This window comes from Oxyura jamaicensis, chromosome 23, assembly GCF_011077185.1.
Source record: "Oxyura jamaicensis isolate SHBP4307 breed ruddy duck chromosome 23, BPBGC_Ojam_1.0, whole genome shotgun sequence".
Classification (NCBI taxonomy): Eukaryota; Metazoa; Chordata; class Aves; order Anseriformes; family Anatidae; genus Oxyura; species Oxyura jamaicensis.
Window position 1 is genome coordinate 1,720,639 of NC_048915.1, and position 21,276 is coordinate 1,741,914.

The following is a 21,276-nucleotide window of genomic DNA, read 5'->3' on the forward strand; positions in this document are numbered from 1 at the left end:
GAAATTGGAAAAGTAAAATGCCAAATCAAAACAAAGCATTTCTGCATTATCAGAACTATGTCGTTTTTCTTGGCTTTTTCCATCTGATCTACATTCCTGTGAAATTTTATGCGTATAATGATAGGTAAAGAATGAAGGCACCAAGAAGCAGTGTAGGATAGGACTGGGGTTTTAGGAAACAGGAAAAGAAGTTAGAAGAACAAGGGAAGATGGGAAGCAGAGCACAGCACAAGGAGCAAACCACAAATAAGTTTGCAGTGTACTGGAGCATCATGCAGAGCCTCCAGGCACTGAAGGAAAACCTATCTCCTGCTTGGGTGCAGAGGATGATGCTGCCTTTCCTGATCTGTCACACTGGGGAGGACAAGCTGTATCTCCTAATTTCCTCCTGCTGTCCCTGACTGCCTCTGGAAAGGCATTGATTTTAATTCGGTCTCATCTGTGCAAGCACAAGCCTTGGCTGTAGCTTGGCTGTGTCACTTGTTATGGCAGTGCAAAGGCGCTCCACCCCGCTAAGCACTTCCAATTTTATTATTTTCCAGCTGAAGTCTCCCAGTGGTTCAAGCACTGACGGTGAGCGTCACACTGCCGTGTCACTAGACGTGTCTCATCCATGCCATGACACCCAGGCATTGCAGCCAACTCATCGCAGCCGAGCCTCCCGGCGGGCGTCAGCGAGCACAGCCTCACAGCAGCGGTCATGAGACAGCCCCAGCACCTCCAGCCGCTGCTGGTGGAGCACAGCAGATCATTCCTGTAGAGAGACGTCAGGTGTTGGAGATTTCTCAAAAATTATATTAGTCACCTCCAGCCTGAGAATAGTCCAGGCAGCATCATAATCTGAGCACAGAAGAGCAAGGGAACATGCTGCAAAACCACGTCAGAAAGTCCACGTGGGTACAGGCTTTGCCTTTCCCTGTCCCCTTCCTTGCCATGACACAAAGCACCTATGTGCCTTTCCTCTTCCATCTGCACTCAGATAATAACACAACGGGACCATGGGGGGGAAAAAAATCTCCCTGGCTCCACGGTTTGCCACCAGGCTGACACACTTGATTTTGGCAGGGGCAAGCCAGGCCTGGGATTCTCCAGCAATGGAAGGGAAGCGGGGAGCTGGGCTGTACAACAAGTGCTCCTTCAGCCGGGGGACTCGGACATGCAGGCGGTGTGGGGAGAGCAGCGTTTCCTCGCACTGGGACACGAGAAGCCTCCAACAGGAGCTCTGCAGAAGGGCAGGGCCGCTCTGGGGCCAGCATGAGCCGTTAATGGCTCGTCTGTTTACGTTGCAAGCGGGCTTGGGAAGAGCTTTAAATGCATATTTTCCTCTTGAAATATTGAACCCAGTGTTTTCATTTTCGGAGGCCTGGGGAAAAATTATGTTTCATATTTTAAAAATAAACACTGCTTTTACAGGGGTATAAATGCAGACCTATAGTATCCAGCACACCTTTGCCTCTCGCCTTATTTTCAAAGCTTTAATGTTGCTTGTGTGCCCCAACCTCTGCTAGTGAAAATATTCACCTGAAATGTATTTATCTTTCTTTGCTAATTAGCAGCAAAATGACACAGAGAAACTTTATATTTTCCTCAGCAAGAACAGCCATAGAGACTTCATTTATGGAGGGCTCTGAATGATCCCTATTCATGGCAAGCAAGCACTGTCTGCACCAATAGGGCCTTGTATGTATGGCAGAGCAGCGGGCAAAACCCCATCACAGACACGGCTGGAGGCAAAATCTCCAGGATTTTACGTTTTTATTTCACTTTGTTCCTACTAATTGTACATGTGTGTGTGGACCTCTGTCTGTTTTGTATATCTGAGGGACAAAAGTGTCTGTGTGCGTATGAGCACAGAAGTGATAGCAGTGTGTAGGATTTATGCCTATTTGCACCCATGCATGTATAAACACATCCACAAAAAGCATGAACGGAAGAGACTTACGTGTCTGCATATATGTCACATACAAAGTATATATATGAGCACATACATGCAATAATGTCTGTATTGCATGTATTTTCATGTATATATGTATGTGATATATAAGCATTTATACGTTAAGGTTTTATGCAGGGCTCTTTGTACATGCACATGTGTATGTGAAGGTCTACATGTGTTTTCTATACTAATCCATGCTCATATTCTGCAATTTTCACATCCTACGCAGTAGCCCTTTTAATCCCAGGGGCTCCTCTGAAGTAGGAACTAAATGAAACAAGATGCCACCAAGCTTGGAAAAGGGAAGGTGGCTCCGGACCTCAGTGACAGAGAGAGGTGAAATGGGAGCAAGAAAAAATCAGGTGAAGCATTTACTCCTCCAGGCTAAAAATTTCCAGCCAGCTCCAGAGAGATTGGAAAGCATGTCCCTGGCTGTGTTTGTGTGTATCTGGGATAGCAGTGGGCCAAATCCATGCTGATTTTGCATGAAAACATAGCCATGTTTTAATATTTTAATTAACACTTTTAAAGTTGGAAGAGTTAAGAATAGTCTGGCAACTGCACTAAGGGCAGGTCTTTTTTTTTTCTTTTTTTCTTTTTTTTTTTTTCCCCTAATCAAAGAGCCTTTCTCTCCGGGAAGTCTCAGCCTCTGTTGAAGCACTTTTGGAGTAAAGAGAAACTCTGAATAAGGGAAGGGAAACCAGCCTTTGAATTACAGGTAGTTTGCCATGGCACTGCACTAACACAATGCAGATGCAATGGATGAGTGCTCCAAGGGTGCAGCTGAAAGGTGAGCAAAGACTAATCCATCACAGTGGAAGGGCTTTAATCAGCTGACAGCAGTGTAATACTGCAGTTAATAAAAAGAAAATAGATGCACTGCTTTGTGATGGATCCATCATTAAATTCATCTTACTCTAGTACAAAATCTCCCTGCTGTTCTTCCATAAAGAAGACATTGGATTTCTGCTCACTTGCAGCATCATCGGTCTTATTTGTTGATTCAGATTATTGGCTTCTTGTGGCAGGAGCTGTATCTCCCTCGTGTGTACGGACCTGAACGCTCCGCTGTTAAAAATAAATCAATGTTATAATCTGCCTGTCTATCCTGAGTTCCTTGTCTATTTATCTAGTTTAGACTACTTACTTCTTTCCCTCTCTCTCCCCCTGCTCTCCAGTGCAGGGGCACAGCCTCATAGAGAAGTGACTGTTCCCCGCAGGAGGAAATTTGCTCTCCACCCTGCATTTTGCCTGTGCTTGCCCAAGCCTCGCTCTCCTCTTCCTCTCCCCCTTCCCTTGACAGGGCTTTAACCCACAAATTAAGGCAGGGAAGTGAAGCCCCTGGACCTGCAGGCTGGTTTCCAGCCCTGCTCTTGGCCAGCACAGGGACTGAGCGATGATTTGTGCGACTACATCCCCCTTCCCTCCGCCACCCCCTCCCCGAGCTCTGCTGCAGGAAGGACACGAGCCTGACACACCACAGGGCGTTTGCTTACAGTGGCAAAGCCCAGCAAATGCAGACAGGAGCTGGTGCTTGACAGGCTAACCCCAGTTCCCCAGGGCTGGTTTCACTGGTCCCACTGTTACGGTCCCAGATTCCCCACATACCGTGCTGTTGCAGGTCCCTTTATAGACTCCCATCCCCTTCGCCGAGCAATGGAGCCATTGTGGAGGGACTGGGGGCCGGCAGGGCTGGACGTCCACCTCCTCCCCACCTTCATGCAATATTTTCTCCCAGTCCTTCTTGCTTGCCCCTCGGTGCCCCCCCGGCACTTCACACGTGTCAGGGGCTGGCCCCATGCCTCCCCGAGGAAGGGCAGGTTAATACCTCTGGGCCAAGGCTCCTGCTTGCCACTCCGCATCCAGCCTCCGGCTCCTCCGCAGCCATGGACAGGATTTTCTCCACCGTGCTGCTCTCTTTGCTGCTTCTCCTCCAGAGCTATGGAGTTTGGGGGGCACCTCCGCAGCCCAGAGGTAAGTGAGAGCTGAGCAGCTCCTGGGGGAGCGTGGGGGGGGGTCTGTCCCCAACTGCTGGTGACCAGCTGCCTAGGGTTGGGATGGGTTTGTTGGCAAGGAGAAGGATGAAGCAATATCCATCTTCAGTCCGGGAAGCAGAGGAGCTTTCTCAGGTGTTTTCCCAAGGCAGTAAAACCTGGAGATGCAATTCATTCTGCCTCTTTCATCGCTTTAGAGTAGAAGTGGGATGCTGTGCAGAGGTGGCATCAGGTCAGCCCTGGCACTGCAGCAGCTTTGGGGCTCATTGCTTTGGGCTGGAGGAAGCTCCCCTGTTCCCCCTGAAACGTCTCCTCCTTGGTGCATCTCTGCAGAGGACTGGCTTGCCAAGTTGCTCGTGGAGGACTTGGCCAGACCCTTTCCAGCTCTGGTTAACCTCACTGAGCAGGAAGGTCTGGGCCAGGTTCCTGAGGCCGGGCCTTCCCTAGGTTTTACTTCAGCCGTCATTGAGCAAAACCCATCTCTGTTTGTATTTCAAGTGGGGTGTAAAGCAGCCAGGTGGGAGAGGAGCTGCCGGCTCTTTGAGGTTGCAGGGTGCAGCTCCAGGGTCTCTAAATCCTCGCTTGCAATTCGTGTCAGCAAGTGCTGGACTCAAAAGGGAAGGGCTGGAGGCCTGGTACCGAGGAAACATCTCTGCCAGGGGCAGGCTGTGGCTTATGAAGGGGAGTTCTCTGATATACTGACCAGATTTTTCTTACGAACTTGGAAAGGGAGAGTTATCTTTGCTGTGGAACCACTAAGCACTACTGAAGTCAGAAAACTGAACAGAGCAGCCATTCAACCCAGCCCTACTGTGAGCCATCACTATTTCTAAAATAAACATCTTTTCATTCTGAATTACTAGGCAAGAGTCTTGTTCTCTTGATCAATACAGGAAAGGTGCCCTAAGAGAGATTTTCTGCTAAATCAGTTCACAAAGTTCAGCTATTCCTGAATAACTTCAAGTGTGGCCATTTTTAAAACTAGAGGAGGGTTTTATTTCTGGTTTAATTCTACTTTAAAATAAATTGTGTTGAGTCAAGATGTCACTCGGAGCAAGTGTGCTTGACTGTCACCTCCTGGAGATAACGCAGGCCTGTCCTGCAGAGCCAGATGTGCACAGCAGCTGTGACCAGACAGGCTGAAATCCCAAAGCTCTGGATATCTTATAACTTCTTTTTTCTCTTCATGTCCCTGAAATATACTTCACACCCATAAAAAGAGATCTTAAATGTTATTTAGAGCAAAATCACATAGCTCCTATACAAAAAGAAAATATACTTCAAAACTTCTATAGGACCCAATTGTTCCTACGGGAAAAAATAAGTTTTGTTCCTTGGTTTGTCCCTAAAAGTGGATGTGATGCATTAGCAACAGTGGCAAAGGGGAATCTGTAGTTTATTTCAGGAGGAGCTGACGGCAAGACCTTGAGCCTTTCTCTGTATCTTCATTTATCTCCTGTAAAATGGGCATAACCAACCCCTGGTAAGGGGATTTGCAGTACTGTGGAAAATGGGCTGCCATCTGAGTTTTTCCTTCCTCTGCAATGAATTATTATGGCAAAGCAAAAGTCATCCGTATAGGAAAAGGTTCTATTGTATTTTAGTCGAAACTAGAGCATCTGAGGAAGTAACCGCTGCCTGCTTCTCTTCTACACGCAGCATCATTTAGAGGGACCTTTTCTGGGAGCCAGAAGCAGATTCAGCATTAGTGTCTCTCAGGAAACTAACCTGATTATATTCTTTATGGCTATATCACAGGATATTTATTTTCATGTGTCTGAAAGACTGAAAGCCACATTAGATTTCACACTGAGGACTAGCTATAATATTTATGCCATAATTTGGAACAGATTTGTTGGCCCAAAAGCTCACATTTAAAAATCTGTCCACAGAAACTTCCTTTATGGTATAAACTATATCATCCCTCTCTATGGAAATCAAATATTAGCAGAGCACTTGATATCCCTACAGAGACAGGCTAAATGGTAGGAAAAAGAAAAATAATAATATCAGAATGTTATAGGTCTGGTGGGGAAAATGCGGCAATTCATTCAGAAATTCATAAAAAATATCAGTCCTTTTTATGTGTTGCCACAGCTGAACATTAAAATGGAAAAAAGCATGAAAATGAGAAATTAAAAAATAAAAATATTAGTCAGCTGTTTGCATTGCTAATGTTTCCTGTTTATCCATTTATTTTTTACAATGGATACTCATGCCTTACTATGGGCTTGTAGAGATTAACTATCAGTTACGTGGTCCTATATCTCTCTGTTGTGTTCTCCCTCACCAGCTCAAAGAAACAAAACTGTGCTGGTCTTTGCCGTGCTACAGAATTTCATTATTAGTGCCACTAGCTGAAAAACATGCGACTGGATTGTGTTATGGTCGTTAGTTAATCTGGGGCTCTTGCTTCAAAACTGAAACTGAACTGCTGAGTTTAATGTCTGCTTCTGGTCAAGCATGACAAAGGCACAAGCTCATTAATTAATGTCCATGTGGCTTGCTTATACGTGTCCAAAACGCGGTAACTTCTTTTGAGACTTACTTTGATGCAGAAGTGCATACAACGGGCCCCAGCTCACAGCTTTCCTCCTCCCTCCGTGCTGCTTTGAGTGAATTAAGTTTCATGTCGACATTAGCAGCAGCCTGGTGTTACAAGTGGGCAACCTGCTCCCACAAGCGCAGAGCTGGTATCTCATCAGCTCACTGCTGTAGAAGTACATGTTGTCAACCGGTAAATGTGTTGTTCTTCCAGACATTTTTCTATGAAAGGGAAAAGAACATTTAGAAACATTAGGTTAAACTGGTCTCAGTGGGCATCTCTAAGAAAGGGAAAGAAAAGATTGCAGCTTGCCGGTCCTTAGCTGTAAGAAGACTTTTTTATTATTTTTTTTCCCTCCTGGTATATTTTTCTCTTCTGTTTCTTTTATTTTTCTCCTCCCTCCTTATCCCTTCCAGGCACCCTGTGTCGAACCAAACCCACCGACTTGGTGTTTGTCATCGACAGCTCTCGAAGCGTGCGCCCACAGGAGTTCGAGAAAGTCAAAGTCTTCATGTCCCGGGTGATCGAGGGACTGGACGTGGGCCCCAACTCCACCCGGGTGGGTGTGATCAATTACGCCAGTGCCGTCAAGAATGAGTTCTCCCTCAAGGCACACCAAACCAAAGCTGGGCTCCTGCAGGCGGTCCGGAGGATAGAGCCGCTCTCCACTGGGACTATGACTGGCCTGGCCATCCAATTCGCCATCAGCCGGGCTTTTAGTGACTCAGAAGGGGCCAGGCTGAGGTCTCCCAATATTAATAAGGTAAGGAGGTCATCCTTTGCTTGGAAGCTCCCTCTTTCAAGGGGTATGGTTGGAAAAATCAGAGAGGAGAAATGGTGATTCTGTTTGTGTGGAACGATACTGAGACATCCTTGAGATGTTAAATGCTTTGATTGCATGGGGCGCAGACTTGGCCAGAAGTTGCTGGAGTAAATTTAATCCAGCTTCACCAGCTCTCCTCCCTGGCTGGAGTGTCTGTCCTGTGGGACTTGGCTCCCAGCTTCCAAAACATGTTGCCGTGAGATGCTCGTTTCAGCCAGGTTTCCTAGGCCTCCTGAACGTACTAAGATTATCAGCCATCTTCCCCAGCGCACTGTAATACAAATGCTTCAGAATCCATCGTGGTGAAAAGTGAGACAACCTTCTGAAAGTTTCCTTTGAAATGGGCCCTTTCAGTTGCATATATAAAGCAAAGTGCTGTTTCTGTATCCTCCACTGCTCTCACAGTTCTTCATAGGCTGGCTAATGGCTATGTTTTCCTTTCTGGGTATTTCCTTCTTGTACACTGGCTTTAATCATTATTTATCATTTAAGGCTGTGGTATAAGATCAGATTAATTCCACACCTGGCTCCATCACTGCTCCTGACCCAGTTTCCCTGCTCAGGAAGCTCAGAATAAAAAAAAAAAAAAATACTCCCCCGATACCTCATTCACCCCCTCCAGATTTGGACCTGAAGGCCACCAGACCTCAGCCCAGTGACAGTCATCAGGAAAACTCTCTTCTGAGCACATGGAAAATGCACATTATTTGCAATATATGTTTTATCTAAACATCGTAAATGAACCTCCTAGGCCTTTTTGTCCTGTGCCAGCTCCGCTGGCTCTCTGCTATAAGACCAGACCAGAAAAATAAGCAAAGGCTTTAGCAAGCAGAGAGAGCTTTCCACCAGCTGGACAAGAGCCCAGCTGTTGGACCGAGGAAGCTTGGGATTTTTCTCCTGATTACAACATTTTTGGAACGTCGGACGCTTTCCATTTCCCTTACTGCTGGTAATGCTCTAGGGAAGGCAGAGCAGTACATGGAAAGATGCCCAGGGATGGCAAGTCAAAAATAATTCTGAAAAGTGTAAAACAGGCACCTATAATGATCTGTCATCTCCATAAAGCAGCATCCTGGAAGCTTTACTGGACTGGAATTCACAAGACACCCATGAATAATGAGACCATCTCCCCAAAAGATGATCCAATTAATTTTCTTGTGTGCTCCTTCACCCGGTTGAACCACAGGCAACTTGCAAATGTGAATGCATCCATCCTCATATTGTCTTTCATTGTGGGGCTCACAGTGGGGAAATTATCTGTATTTTAGTCTAAACCTGGCTTCACTCAATAGGAAGAAAACCAAGAGTGATAACCTGAGAAAATCACACTCTGAGAAACTTTCCCTAAGTTTCATTGGCAATCAGCCTCAGCAAAATTCATCTGACCAGCCATCACGATCACATCACTCCTCGAGCTTAGGAGTCACCGGCTGCAAAATCCAATAACCCAGCTCTCGCAGGGCAGCTCAGGGGCCTGATGGCTTTTTATTCAACAGGAGTAATGTTTTTTGCTTGTCAAGTGGTTTGAGGTTCACTGAAAGAAATCATTCCAACACAGCCAGGCATTATTAATATTCTATTGTCATTAATTTTTAGTAAGGAGCTTTAAAATCCTTTAGGTGCACGACTAATTGTTCTCATTCAACTACTTCAAAGAAATCAAGTGTGGAATCAGCCGTTCACTCAAATCTGCTGTTTTTTGGAGGTACAAACAACTTCCTTCAGCTGCCAAGGTGTGTTTTGCATTTCCCCACTGCCCCAGCAGCAGAGCTTTGCCAAGAGCCCACCTTGCCAAGAGCCCAGCTTGGCCAGAGCACCCTGTACTGGGAAAATGTGAGCAGAGGGGGGCTGCAAGTCTCCTCTAAGCAGGATCATCCATGGCCTTATACAAGCAGTGACCTTCTGTCCAGAAGAAAAATGTTACGGGAAATGTTTTCCTTTTCCGGGTATCGTTTAGCACAAAACTAGGCAACTGAACCAAAACAACAACAACAAAACTATCTGGGTGATAATATCTATTCCTGCTTTTCAGAAATCCTTAGTGTGATTGAAATTAAAAAAAAAAAAAAAAAAAAAAAAAGCTAAACAAGAACAAAGAAAACATTTTGCCTTCCACACAAAAAATCCCAGCAGTTTGAATGCCAGACCACTGAAACATTTCAGTTGTTGAGTACTGACAGTCAAAAAGGCCATTTACTTAAAGCTTATTTTTTATCTCACTCCATTAATTCTTGGTCAGTACTTCCAGACCAAGGTTTCGGAAAGCAAGACAAAGTAAGTCCAGCAAACTCTTTCCCTTGTGTGACCTTCTTGCTTCTCAGGATGGCCCCATCATCTGCTGGGATGGTGGATAGACCACACAGTAATTCAGGGAGGGGAAGCTTCCAGAAACGCTGGGCACAGTCCTTGCTCCTTCACATGGCAGAAATCCAGCAAGACCTTGTGAAAATTGGCACTAGGATTTTTAACCACGTGGGTCTGGCCAACACATCACAAGATCATTTGGTCTTGCTGTGCTCTGTGCAGCAAATGTCACCGCAGGATGGGGGAAAACACTATTTGTTTCTGCAAGAGTTCAAAGTAAAGTCTCTCTATACCTCTATCAGAACTACAGGGGTGCCCAATTACTTTTATCTTTCTTTAGGAAGAACAACAAATAGGTTGTCAAATTGATGAGAAAATCAGGGGCTTATTCAGCTTTCTTCCCAATTCCCCTTTCACTGCTGTTACAACATTCCTGTAAAACGCTGCGTAATGAGACATAGCTCCCTCGTTAGCTGCTGGATTGCCTGCACATGGCTGCCCTGAAATATGAATATCTCGGGATGCCCGTGAATACTCTAGTGTCTTAGTTAACCGAGAATAAATTGTGTCATGAGAACATAGGGGATTTCTATATGAGAGAAGTAACACGAGGCAGAGATTCTGGATCCAGAAAGTAAGGAATTCGCAGGGAAAAGAAAAAAAAAAAAAAAAAGAAAAAAAAAAAGTGTTAAAATTTGACCTCAAAAACTTTCCCTAGGGAAAAACTGGAGATCCTGTTGAGCTATATGGGACAGCAAAGAGACTTCACCCTTTCCTATTTCTTCCCACACGGCCACCAGCTGAGCCCAGCACAACCTCTGCTGCAGGCGTGGTGGTTGCTCAGAACACCTCTGTCCTGTGACAAACACTGCAAGAAAAATAACGCAGCTGCTGACCGAGACCTGTTCACAGGGCAGAGCTCCTCGCAGATGCGATTTGATGGTGCATGTTCTTTCTGACAGGCTTTAGCTAAGCTCCAACTGGCAGCCCCATCTCAGAGCTGCTCAGCTCCAACTGGCAGCCCCATCTCAGAGCTGCTCAGCCCGCTGCTGAGCCAAGGGCTCTCTCTCCTGGCAGAAAGCACAACTGCATGGCTGCTGCTCCTGAAATAGCTCGCTTGTTCCTCTTGGTCAGTCTGTTTGCCACTTTCATTCCCCTGAACAAACACTGACAGCTGCCACAGGTGACCCTTTTCTTATTTTGCTCATGAGCAAAAGAGAAATACTTCCATGTATTTTACTTATTCTCTCAAAAGCATCCAGTTGCAGAATCCTCATGTCCATGGTTTTTTTAACTCGTGGCCCTCAGGAGGAGCAGATAAACACCTGAGCCTGCAGCCCTTCACCAGACTGAAAGTTCTGCATTTTCCCACGTTCACCCATCTCTTGTACAGAATAAAAGCTCTGAATGGGCAGCAGGTTATTCTGGTATTTTAAATGTGCTGGGGCAGATGAGTGCAGCACTCAGCCATCCCTCTGCAGACGGGTGGGCAGAGGGCAAGGAACCACTTCAGCAGCATGGCCGGGGCCCCATGGGAACATGGGGTAGGGAACCCCCCTCCTGACCTTACCAAGATGACTCTTCTCCCTCCCAAGGGTGCAAAACAGCCGTCATGCTGTCCCAGCTGAGCAGCTGGTGGGTCTCCTGATGTCATCTTCGGAAAGATGAAGAGCATATATGGCCTAGGTGACAACAGCGAATACTGCCTTGGTGACCTGATGACAGCTCACTCAAACCCATTGCTGCTGCTAGACAGACTTTTCTCTCTCTTTGTTTATCTCTCTTTTTTTTCTTTTATTTTTTGTTTTTCTTTTTTCTTTTTTTCTTTTTTCTTTTTTTTTACTGCTCATTATGTTTCTCCATACTGCATTACATCCCAATTAGTTGCTTGGGACTTGACAGCGATGTCACAATAAAACAGTTGTAAGGAAAAGTGGCAGGAGCAGATGAATTGCCAAAGAATGGGAATGAAGGTTTTGTGACAATGTCACTTATCAGGAGAAGAATAAAGAGGAAAACAGGCAATCTAGCAACAGGAGCAGGACTCTTGGAGGCTTTCCACTGGTTTAGGGTGTCACCATCCATGGTGATATCCAGTTCCCACTTATATCAGCTGTCATTTTAATGCTGATGTTACATTTGGGGTAGGATTTCACCACTGCTCTTTGTGGTGGAATGGGAAATCAGAAATGATGCCTGGCACTGACACATGGTGTGACCTTACACAGATCACTTCCCCTCTTTCTGCTTCAGTTTCTCCATCCATAAAATGGGGAAAAGCTTTAACCTCCTTAGTTTACCACACTCCTGAGATTCTTAGATGGACAAAGATGCTGCAAAAGTCCCAGAGGTGCCCTTAGTGTCAGCTGGGGGTTCATGAAAATAGTTGAAGTTTGGCTTGAGCATTAGTTTGCTTATGAAGAATGTAACCTTTACTTTGGTTTCCTTAGGGCCGAGATGCACCAGATGTCCCTTAATTAAAACAGTCAGGTCCATGGCAGTTTAACCTTTCCAGCTCAGGAAGAAACAAACTGCACATGAAAAGAATGGCTTGTGTGATCTCGGGAAGAACAGGAAGAGGGGGAGGAGGTGCCATTTCCTTTTTTCTTTAATTTTAGAATTGCGAACCCTTCTTTACTATTCCACAAGCAGTAATGATACTGAGCCCATTTCCCACACTCACCTGGTCTCTGCCCCTCTCTGTGCAGGTGGCGATTGTCGTGACCGACGGACGTCCCCAGGATGGAGTGCAGGATGTGTCAGCAAGGGCCAGAGCAGCTGGCATTGAGATCTTTGCCATCGGGGTTGGCCGGGTGGACATGCATACCCTGCGGCAAATTGCTAGCGAGCCCCTGGATGACCACGTGGACTATGTGGAGAGCTACAGTGTTATAGAGAAGCTGACCCACAAGTTTCAAGAAGCTTTCTGTGGTAAGTCCTTGCCACAACCCCTGGGTTCCTAGCCAAGATGTGCAAGTGGCTGCCAGCAAGCTTTTCACAGAAATGTCAGATGTGATCATCCTTCACCCATCTGCTTCCTTTTTCCAAGGACTTGGGTCTGCAGAACAAATCAGTATGGCAGAGAGATGCTCTCTGAAGTTGCTTTTTAAGAATCTGAGGCTTTGTTTAGGGAATTTCAGGTTTTGTTTGCAGACGTCTCCAGATTTCATTTGCACCCAAGAGTTTGTACACATGACCCATGTACTACTTGAGGAAGAGAAAAAGAACCTGGAAAACAGGAGCTTTAAATAGCTAAAATCATTGCCCTTATGTTTAAGCCTATCTGGGCAGTAATGACAATCTGGCTGGTAATTTTCCCTGCCAGTATCTTCTGAATTCCCTGTTAAACAAGGGCAGGTTTCACTTGCTTGCTGGAGACTGAGCCACCTTTGCCTGATTGTGATGTTATTTTTGCAAGCCCTGTGCAAAAGTCTCCTGGTTGGCACAGTACCTAATACCTATCTGCATAGTATATAAAAAGAGCCTGACTATCCTACAAACACATATTCACTCCTACACGAACCAGTGAATGGAATGAGAGAGCTTTACTGCTTTCAAACGTACCCAGAAGCTGTAGGAGGTGGTCTATAAATACCCATTTCGTGTCAGCAAGAGCGGCCTGGGGGCTTCACACGCCCATCCTGCCAAAGCACAGACGTGTGGCAACACTTTTTAAAAGGTGCAATACACCACAGTGCCTACGGCAAAGCATTGCAAACACGTACACACAGATGGACCTGCAAAACTCTCTGAGACTGATTTCTTCACGAGGTGTAAAATTTCATGATTTGACTTTCAGCCTGCAAATGATGGGGGGAGCAGCTTTTTGTGGAGGAAAACTTCGTCCTCTGTAGGAAGGAGGAAAACTTTCAATATAAAGTGAGTCATGTATTATAATGAGGTGTCACCACAGCAGAAGCTCATGAAAGAAGGGAACAAATGCTACATACTAAGGGGAGCAGAGACAGTATTCAAGAAGGTGGAATCCAGGCCATGAATGTTCGTGGGAGTTTGTGTTGGCTGCCCTGGAGTCAGGAGTCAGCCAGAGACAGAGGCCTGAAAATGTCTTTTGAAGTTCTGGCACTGGTGTCATTCAAAAAGAAGGGGGAAAGAAATCCTTTCTGGGCCTCACTTTTCAAATTTGTAACATGCATCTGACAAAGTTCTCCCCATGGTAAAAACCTTCAGAGATGCATCCAAGGGAAGCACTGTGCTAAGGATCATTACAGCTAACAGACAGCAGCACCGTATTAACTGCCAAGTGGGTTGTTATCATGCTATGCAAGCAGCTGCACAAAACTGTCCTTGGAGATGTACTCAAACACCACCTGCTATTGCAAAGCACAGCTTGTGAAAGTTGTATGCACTGGAAGCAGGAGGAACTGTGCAGCATTGTCCAAACTGCTTCCCATAATGCTCAACAAACACATGAGAAAAAGGGAGACCTTTAATGATCCTGCTACTAGTTAGACTGATAAGATCTCTGTAGCCTTCAAAAAGCTCAACCTGAGAGCCCAGTGTTATAGCCAACTGCTTAGCTAATAATGTTCCTAATTATATCAGCTACCGTTATATGGCACAATATGCAGGGGCATGAATTGGGAAGGCCAAAAGTACAAAATACACGTAGAGCAGAACACAAACAAATAGAAATAATGAGCAGTATCTCCTTAATTTTGAAAGACTTCACACCACCTCCCATCATTGCAATAAAATGAGAAGTGCTCCATTTTCTGCACAGATTTCCCTGGTATTTGTGAATAAATTTGCTACAACCAGATTTGTTTAGCTTCAAATTTGTTTTCCATCATCTTTGCTGTAGCCATGACAGTGCTGTCAGTCACTGAGTGCTGCTGGCTCAAACTGCTGCAGTGCAGCTTCTGTTTGCTCAGCATCTTATAGGAGTCAGATCCAGGTTAAGATCAGCAGGCAGAAATATTTGTAAAGAGTGAATCTGAAAGTTGTACGTGTGAAGGTAGCTCGGAAGTGAATTCCAAGTATGTTTGGACATGAAGCCCATCCGGGAATGACAGCTGTACCTGGCACTGAACTCACTAATCATAACTCTACTGTGTAGCTGGGAAAATGGGTATTGGCCAGCCCAGATGGTAGTTTGGAAACCAAATCTCATCCCATAGCTTTGGAGAGTGAAGTAGATTATGATATGCCCAACAGACAGATGGTTTTTGCCCTTGTTGTGGAGACTATTTCTAGTCCTGGCTGTGTCTTGGAGTCGGGAGACTTGTCGCAATTTCTCCTTCCTTCTTATATCTCAATTACCATCCAAGAGTAATGGCTTCCTGCTGCTTGGTATTGCTGCAGGGTGGGTTCAGTTATCACTAAGTGTATAGGATAAATATCATGCCTTCTTCGTGGGCTGTGTCGGCTCTGGGTTGAGAAGCCTTGGCAAGGTCTCTGATTTTAATCTGCACCTTTACTTGCAGTGGTGTCAGACCTGTGTGCCACTGGAGACCATGACTGTGAGCAGATCTGTATCAGCACCCCAGGATCGTACAAGTGTGCTTGTAAAGAGGGTTTCACACTGAACAATGATGGGAAGACCTGCAGCGGTACGTAATGACTTTCATTTGCACTGAGCTGAGCTGCGATCTGCGGTGGTGGGGTGGGGATAGGATTGAGACCTGGCAGACACGTTCTGCTCAGAAAAGTCAGGGAAGGAAACCATGAATGTGAACTGTTGCTGATTTTTGATTGATCAAACATATGTCATTAGCAATAAAATGGTACTAGGCTTATATTTTCCTACATAATTAAGCAGTCCTAGTTGCTGTCTTCTTTCTCTCTCTTCTCATATTTTGCTTCAGCTTGCAGTGGTGGGTCAGGATCTGCTCTGGATCTCGTTTTCCTGATTGATGGATCCAAGAGTGTACGGCCTGAGAACTTTGAGCTGGTGAAGAAATTCATCAACCAGATCGTGGAGTCGCTGGAGGTGTCAGAAAAACAGGCCCAAGTTGGCCTGGTTCAGTACTCCAGTTCTGTCAGGCAGGAGTTTCCTCTGGGGCAGTTCAAGAACAAGAAGGACATCAAAGCAGCGGTCAAGAAAATGGACTACATGGAGAAAGGAACGATGACAGGCCAGGCTCTGAAGTACCTCATTGACAGTTCCTTTTCCATTGCCAATGGCGCGAGGCCTGGGGTCCCAAAGGTGGGCATAGTGTTCACCGATGGACGGTCACAAGATTACATCACCGATGCTGCTAAGAAAGCCAAAGATTTAGGTAGGTCTACTGAATTCTCAGTGGTTTGTTTCTCCCTTGGACCAAGCCCTGTATCTAGGCATCACTCATTACCAGGTATCTCTTACCCAGGATAGAAACAGGATATTATAGAGCAACTTTTCCCAGATGTTTCTTGGCTGTCCCCGCACACTCATACAGAACATGGAGCAGCTCTGGCTGGGGCTTCAGATGAACCTTGGTTTGCCAGCAGCTGCTTTGTGATCCCACAGCTCCTCTGTCTTTGGTCTAAGTCTGCAGGTTGTTCCTCTGCTGGACAGAATGGGGTTTCATAGATTTGTTTTGGGGTACACACATCTCACACAAATGAAAAGGAAACTTCATGGGAAAGCTGAGGATCTATCTGCTGTTATTAGCCAAATTCAAGCCACCGTCAGTGGCACTCACAGTGAGGCAAAGACAACCAGCAGAGAGCCACATGGAAAATAACAGGAGTTGCAGGGCCAAGCGTGGTTTGGCTGTATCAGCCTTAAGGCCCGTAAGAGAAAAAGAAGAAACAATAAAACAATAAACAAAGCAGAAACACATATTGAGGGAGAAAATGTGGACTCTCTGCCCAAATCCTAAACACACCCAGACACGCTAATAAGAAATTTTCTTCAGTTTCTTCTGGAACATTAAAAGAGTACAATGCCTACATACGGATATATTTATATGTCTAAATACTGTCAAGTATATCTGAGATCTGCCCCTTTGCTGACCTCCTGCTGAACAAGTTCGCAGTCTTCCGCCCTCCCTGTTAAATGGATGCAGCCCATGTGAATGCCTTCATGAACTGTTACATCCTTCACTTCCTTTTAAGTTTGGTCTCAACCACTGGATGTGACTAAGGGCTAGCACATAGCCAATGCAGGTCAAGTACAAGCTTATGAAATGCTGATGTCTACAAAACAAGTTGACAGGTTATGTGGTTGTTCAGCTCTCATAAAACAAAAGGTCCTCCTAAACTGCATGTATAGAAACAAGACTTCAGGCCTTGTTTCTTCCTCTTCTCTTCTCCCCACGCAGACATCCCCAACAGCTGCTACTAAGTGATTTCACTGGGATAAATAACAAGATACTTACAACTAGATTCCAAACACGTTCCTTGCATTGAACTTTGGGGAAAAATAAATGGACACACCCAGAGGCAGAAAGACAAGGAAAAAAGGGAAGGAAGGGAAAGCATTACCGATGTCTAGACCTAAACAAGTAGAGACAAATATTTCCAAACAGGTGTTAACTAACATTATCATTCAAGTCAAGGGGAAAACTGCAGTTCAATAGAAACTGAATTTAAACCAGAGGTGGCAATCAGTCTCTGGTAGTGAAGCACAGCACCTGGACACATGTTCTTAACTCACAGTACAGGTTGCTCGTGACAGAAAATATGAGTTGCAATTTTAGAAAGCCATCCAGGTACAATTTTACTGAACCCGCAGGTCTCTGTTGCACAGGGGACTTTGCTACTACATAGGCTGATAATGATGGCTGGAGGCTATTATGAAAACTTCCACCATTTCCTTTTGCTGTATCATTGCTTCCATATTAGTTGGATGCATGATGCTGTCAAGGTGTTATAATGATCTGTCCTTTCTTGTGTCTCTAAAACATCGTTCTTGTGGTGATATTGGTCATTATCTGGATAATTCTAGTAAAACTTTGCCTGCAAAATAGTTTGGAACTCTGGGTGACCTGAAATAAGTCTATGAAAGTGGAGGGTAAAGGAGTTAGTTTCCCAATTAACATCTGCAGAGTTTCAGGGTGCAGAAGGAAGGCAAGGATGTACAAGCTGATGGGGGACTGGTGCCATAGCAGCACGATGCCCCACGGCTGTCCAGCTGAGCGGTTCTTATTGCTCGCAGGCTTTAGGATGTTTGCTGTGGGAGTTGGTAACGCAGTGGAGGATGAGCTGAGGGAAATCGCTTCAGAACCAGTAGCCGAGCACTACTTCTACACAGCTGACTTCAGAACCATCAGCAACATCGGGAAGAAGCTGCAAATGAAGATCTGCATTGGTGAGAGTGGGGGACTGGGGAGAGGGGAGGATTTAAGTCGCAGCATCTGGAGAGCAACAAGGCCTAGAAAATTGAAGCAAAAGGACAAAAATGCCCCTTCATATGATTGTTACAAAGAGCTCTCCATTCTAAGGGTATCAGGTTTGCAGATTATTCAGAAAGATCATGAGACATCTGATATTTGGGTGGTTACCTGAACCCCAGCCACCCACAAATCTCAGGCACTGTATTTGGTCAGATTCAAATTTTGGGGGCACGCTTTGAGCATCAGTGGGTTTTCAGGAAACTGGAAGTCCTGGAAAGGCTTCTTGCACAGAGCCTGCCCTATAGAGCGATGAAATGTGAGAGTTTCTAGGCAACTGAGCTAAAAGACAGAAGTGATCAGTCAGATAATTAGAAGGAATGGTAGTTTGATTTCTTTCATGTTTGTGATAAAGTATATAAGGCTTGCTTTATTTCACATTTCTGAAATTTTTAATTCCTTCTTTTGTGCCACTTAACACTTCTTCTTGATACTCTGGTCCACAGAGGAAGATCCATGTGAATGTAAATCTATTGTGAAGTTCCAGACAAAAGTAGAAGAACTCATCGATTCATTGCAAAGGAAATATATCCTTTGGAAGCAGTAATTGTTCAGAACCTAGAGGGATAGGTTGGGCTTTCTGGAGGGACCAGTGGGGAAAGTCTCCACGTGAGGAAAGCAGCTTAGATATGTGGTCAGAAAGATGGGAAGTGAGACCCTGGGGTTCTGAATGTGTCCACCAGGAAGACTCCCTACACCAGAGTGCAAACTACTGGCCTGACACAAAATAAGAATAGGCTGAAACCAGTAGAGCCAATGCAGAACATGCCAATCCATTGCTGGTCAGTAATGAACTGCAGGCACCAAGACCTAGGTCAGTTTTTAGGAAGATGCTTAAATGATGCCAATGAACTGAGTCTGTGGGATGGCATTCTGTCAAGCCGGGTTCTGTCATATTGCACAAAGACCAGGAATAAGTGGTGGGAAGAGAAATAAGGAAAAGCAAAAGAGATGTGAGTAAGACCTTCTCATGAGGAAAGGAATTAGTGAAATGTTGGAGCAACTCACAATAGGGTTAGGGACAGCATTCATTACAAACCACTTTAAAAAACAATGTTCTAATTTATACACACGTTTCTGTGGTTTGTTATGTCAGTTACACAGTATATTTTCTCCTCTTTAACTCAATTCGAGTGAAATCCGTGACTTATATTATGCAAAAGGTCAGAGTAAATCAGCAGTTCTCACCCAGCGGGTTGCCGCTCCCAGGCACATCACGAAAAGCAATTAGTGAAAAGAGCAGAAAATTGTGACACGGTATAACTCCAAGAAAAGCACCCTGCTCCGCTCTTCAGGCAGCCCGTACTGCTCCAGGTCAGGAATTCTGTCAGCTTCTCAAAACACACTCCAACCTTTCCTGTATTTTTTACTCTTCCTTTTATAGTGTTTTATATAGGTTCGTGTGAGTATGTGTGCTTGTGTGAACATTTTACCTTCAGTAAAAGTTGAAAAAATAAAATAAAACTGTTCAGCCTGAACAGCTGGGGAAATGCCAGGGAGATGATTTTCGGCGTTCCTCTGCTACCTGCTCCCAGCCAGGCAGCTCAGGTGTCTGTGCTGTAAGCCAGGGGAGGACTTGAGCCATGAATCACCAACATGCGCTGTCATTTTTTCTCCTTAACTCTTGCTTACTGGAAGCTGTGGCAAAAAGGATTGAAGCCCTGGAGAACAAGATCATCTAAGATCCCAAAAGAGTATTATTTCCCTCCTTCCAAGTGTAACAAAACTAAACTCCTTCCTTTGTATGGAGGGCAGCTCAGCCACAGTGCTATGGCCAGCTTGTATTTTTAAGAGTCTAGTCTACATGCATTTGTTTAAAAGGGAAAAAGTATAACAGTAGAGCAGACGTATAACAGGCAGAGCACTGTGCGTGACAGAGAGCTAGACCATGCTAATGTTCATTGCATCATGTAGAGTGCATATATTAAAAAAAAAAACTGGGAAGATTTGTTTTTGATTTAAAGCTTAATATATATGTGTGTGTGTTTAAAGGTACTTGAGTACGAGTTCTGTGAATCCTTGCTGTGTTCTTCTGCATCTTTTGTTTCTATGCATGAGGTAATTTAATTTAAAAGCCAAAGTGACTTAAAATCAACTCAGATGCTGAGTGTAAAAAGTCAATCCAAGCAGCTGATCATCTTGTTATTGTAAACATGAAGCATTTCTCTGTAAGTAGGTGAAATATAGTAATGATCTCTAAGCGTGTATTGCAGATAGGATAGGATGCTGCTGCTAGTCAGGTTTATCCATAGCTACTGTAAAAAAAAGAAAGTACAAAAGCTCAGCTTTCCTAACTAGCAAATACCCTCACAATGTTTCGATGAACTAGCAGCTGTCTGAGCTAGGCCAGTTCTGGTGAAGTCCTGAGATAACGTGCAATGAGCCAGTGGCCATGGCTCTGTAGATCAAAGGCAGTCCTGTTAACACCAGCCCCAGGAGATGTGCTCCTCCTCCTCAGCTCTCTGGTCTCCACATCTACAACTCAAGCTCTGAAGCGTCATTAGCACCTAAAACACAGGGAACTGTTGCTGAAGCTGCTGCGTGCTGATGGAAAGGGTGCTCTCATCACAGTGGTGACCAGAGGCTCACAGCTCCTTCCTTAGCCCACACCCTTAAGCACCTTTGAAACCAGTAAGATCATCTCAACACCTTTTGGACTGCCTTTCCTGGACTCCCAATGCTTACAAGAAAAAAATATAGAAAAATAAAATGGTGTGGGCTAGAAGCATCTAATGCTGCCTGTCTCCTAGAGCTGCGGTCTGGCTAGGAACGGAGAGAAGAGGCCATGGTTATGCATGCCACGATGGCACACCGTTGAATGCGAGCACAAGAGGTTGGGTTTGGAGGGGTTTTTATTTTTATTTTTTTGTATCAAAATATTTATACTTGAGACTATGTGAAAAGCTTTTCAAAATAACTTGGCCTGTTTGAAAATGAAACCATAGCTCATGTTTTCTGAGTAAATATTAAAAGTTTGCTGAAATTTTTAAAAGTGATTTTAGACGTATTTCTTTACGTAAGTTGGATGTAATTGCCTGACAACACCTCTCCATAGTCTTGGTGGTGGGTAGGAAAGCCTCCATCTCAGGCCACAACCTTTCATTTCAATGCTAGAGAAGAAATATGTCCATAGAGATACTGAGACCTTCCTCTCAGAACAAAAATATTTAACAACAAAAATCAATCATTATACTCATGGACTTGGAGGAATAAGGCCACACGTTCCCAAGCATTATCTCAAGGACTACAGTCAGTTTTTGATAGCCAAACCTAATTGTCTCAGTCAAATTGTGTACAGCTTGTAGATCCAGAGTAATCCCTAGCAACTCCTGTACTTA

At 44.9% G+C, this 21,276-nt stretch overlaps 1 protein-coding gene and 1 long non-coding RNA gene across 2 annotated transcripts in view; one reads left to right on the forward strand and one right to left on the reverse strand.

The window, feature by feature from the left end:
• LOC118177711 overlaps positions 1 to 3,894 on the reverse strand; it is an 11,560-nt gene extending 7,666 nt beyond the window's left edge. Inside the window, exon 1 of the long non-coding RNA XR_004755897.1 lies at positions 3,765 to 3,894. This is a non-coding gene — a long non-coding RNA (uncharacterized LOC118177711). The remainder of the gene's footprint in view (positions 1 to 3,764) is intronic.
• MATN1 (matrilin 1) lies at positions 3,735 to 20,930 on the forward strand. Its single transcript, XM_035345695.1, has 8 exons — positions 3,735 to 3,910; positions 6,892 to 7,238; positions 12,311 to 12,533; positions 15,047 to 15,172; positions 15,428 to 15,841; positions 17,704 to 17,856; positions 18,385 to 18,465; positions 19,571 to 20,930. Exons 1-8 carry the CDS (start codon positions 3,823 to 3,825, stop codon positions 19,618 to 19,620), a joined length of 1,482 nt encoding a protein of 493 aa, XP_035201586.1. The 5' UTR covers positions 3,735 to 3,822; the 3' UTR covers positions 19,621 to 20,930.
• Positions 20,931 to 21,276: the final 346 nt, after the last annotated feature.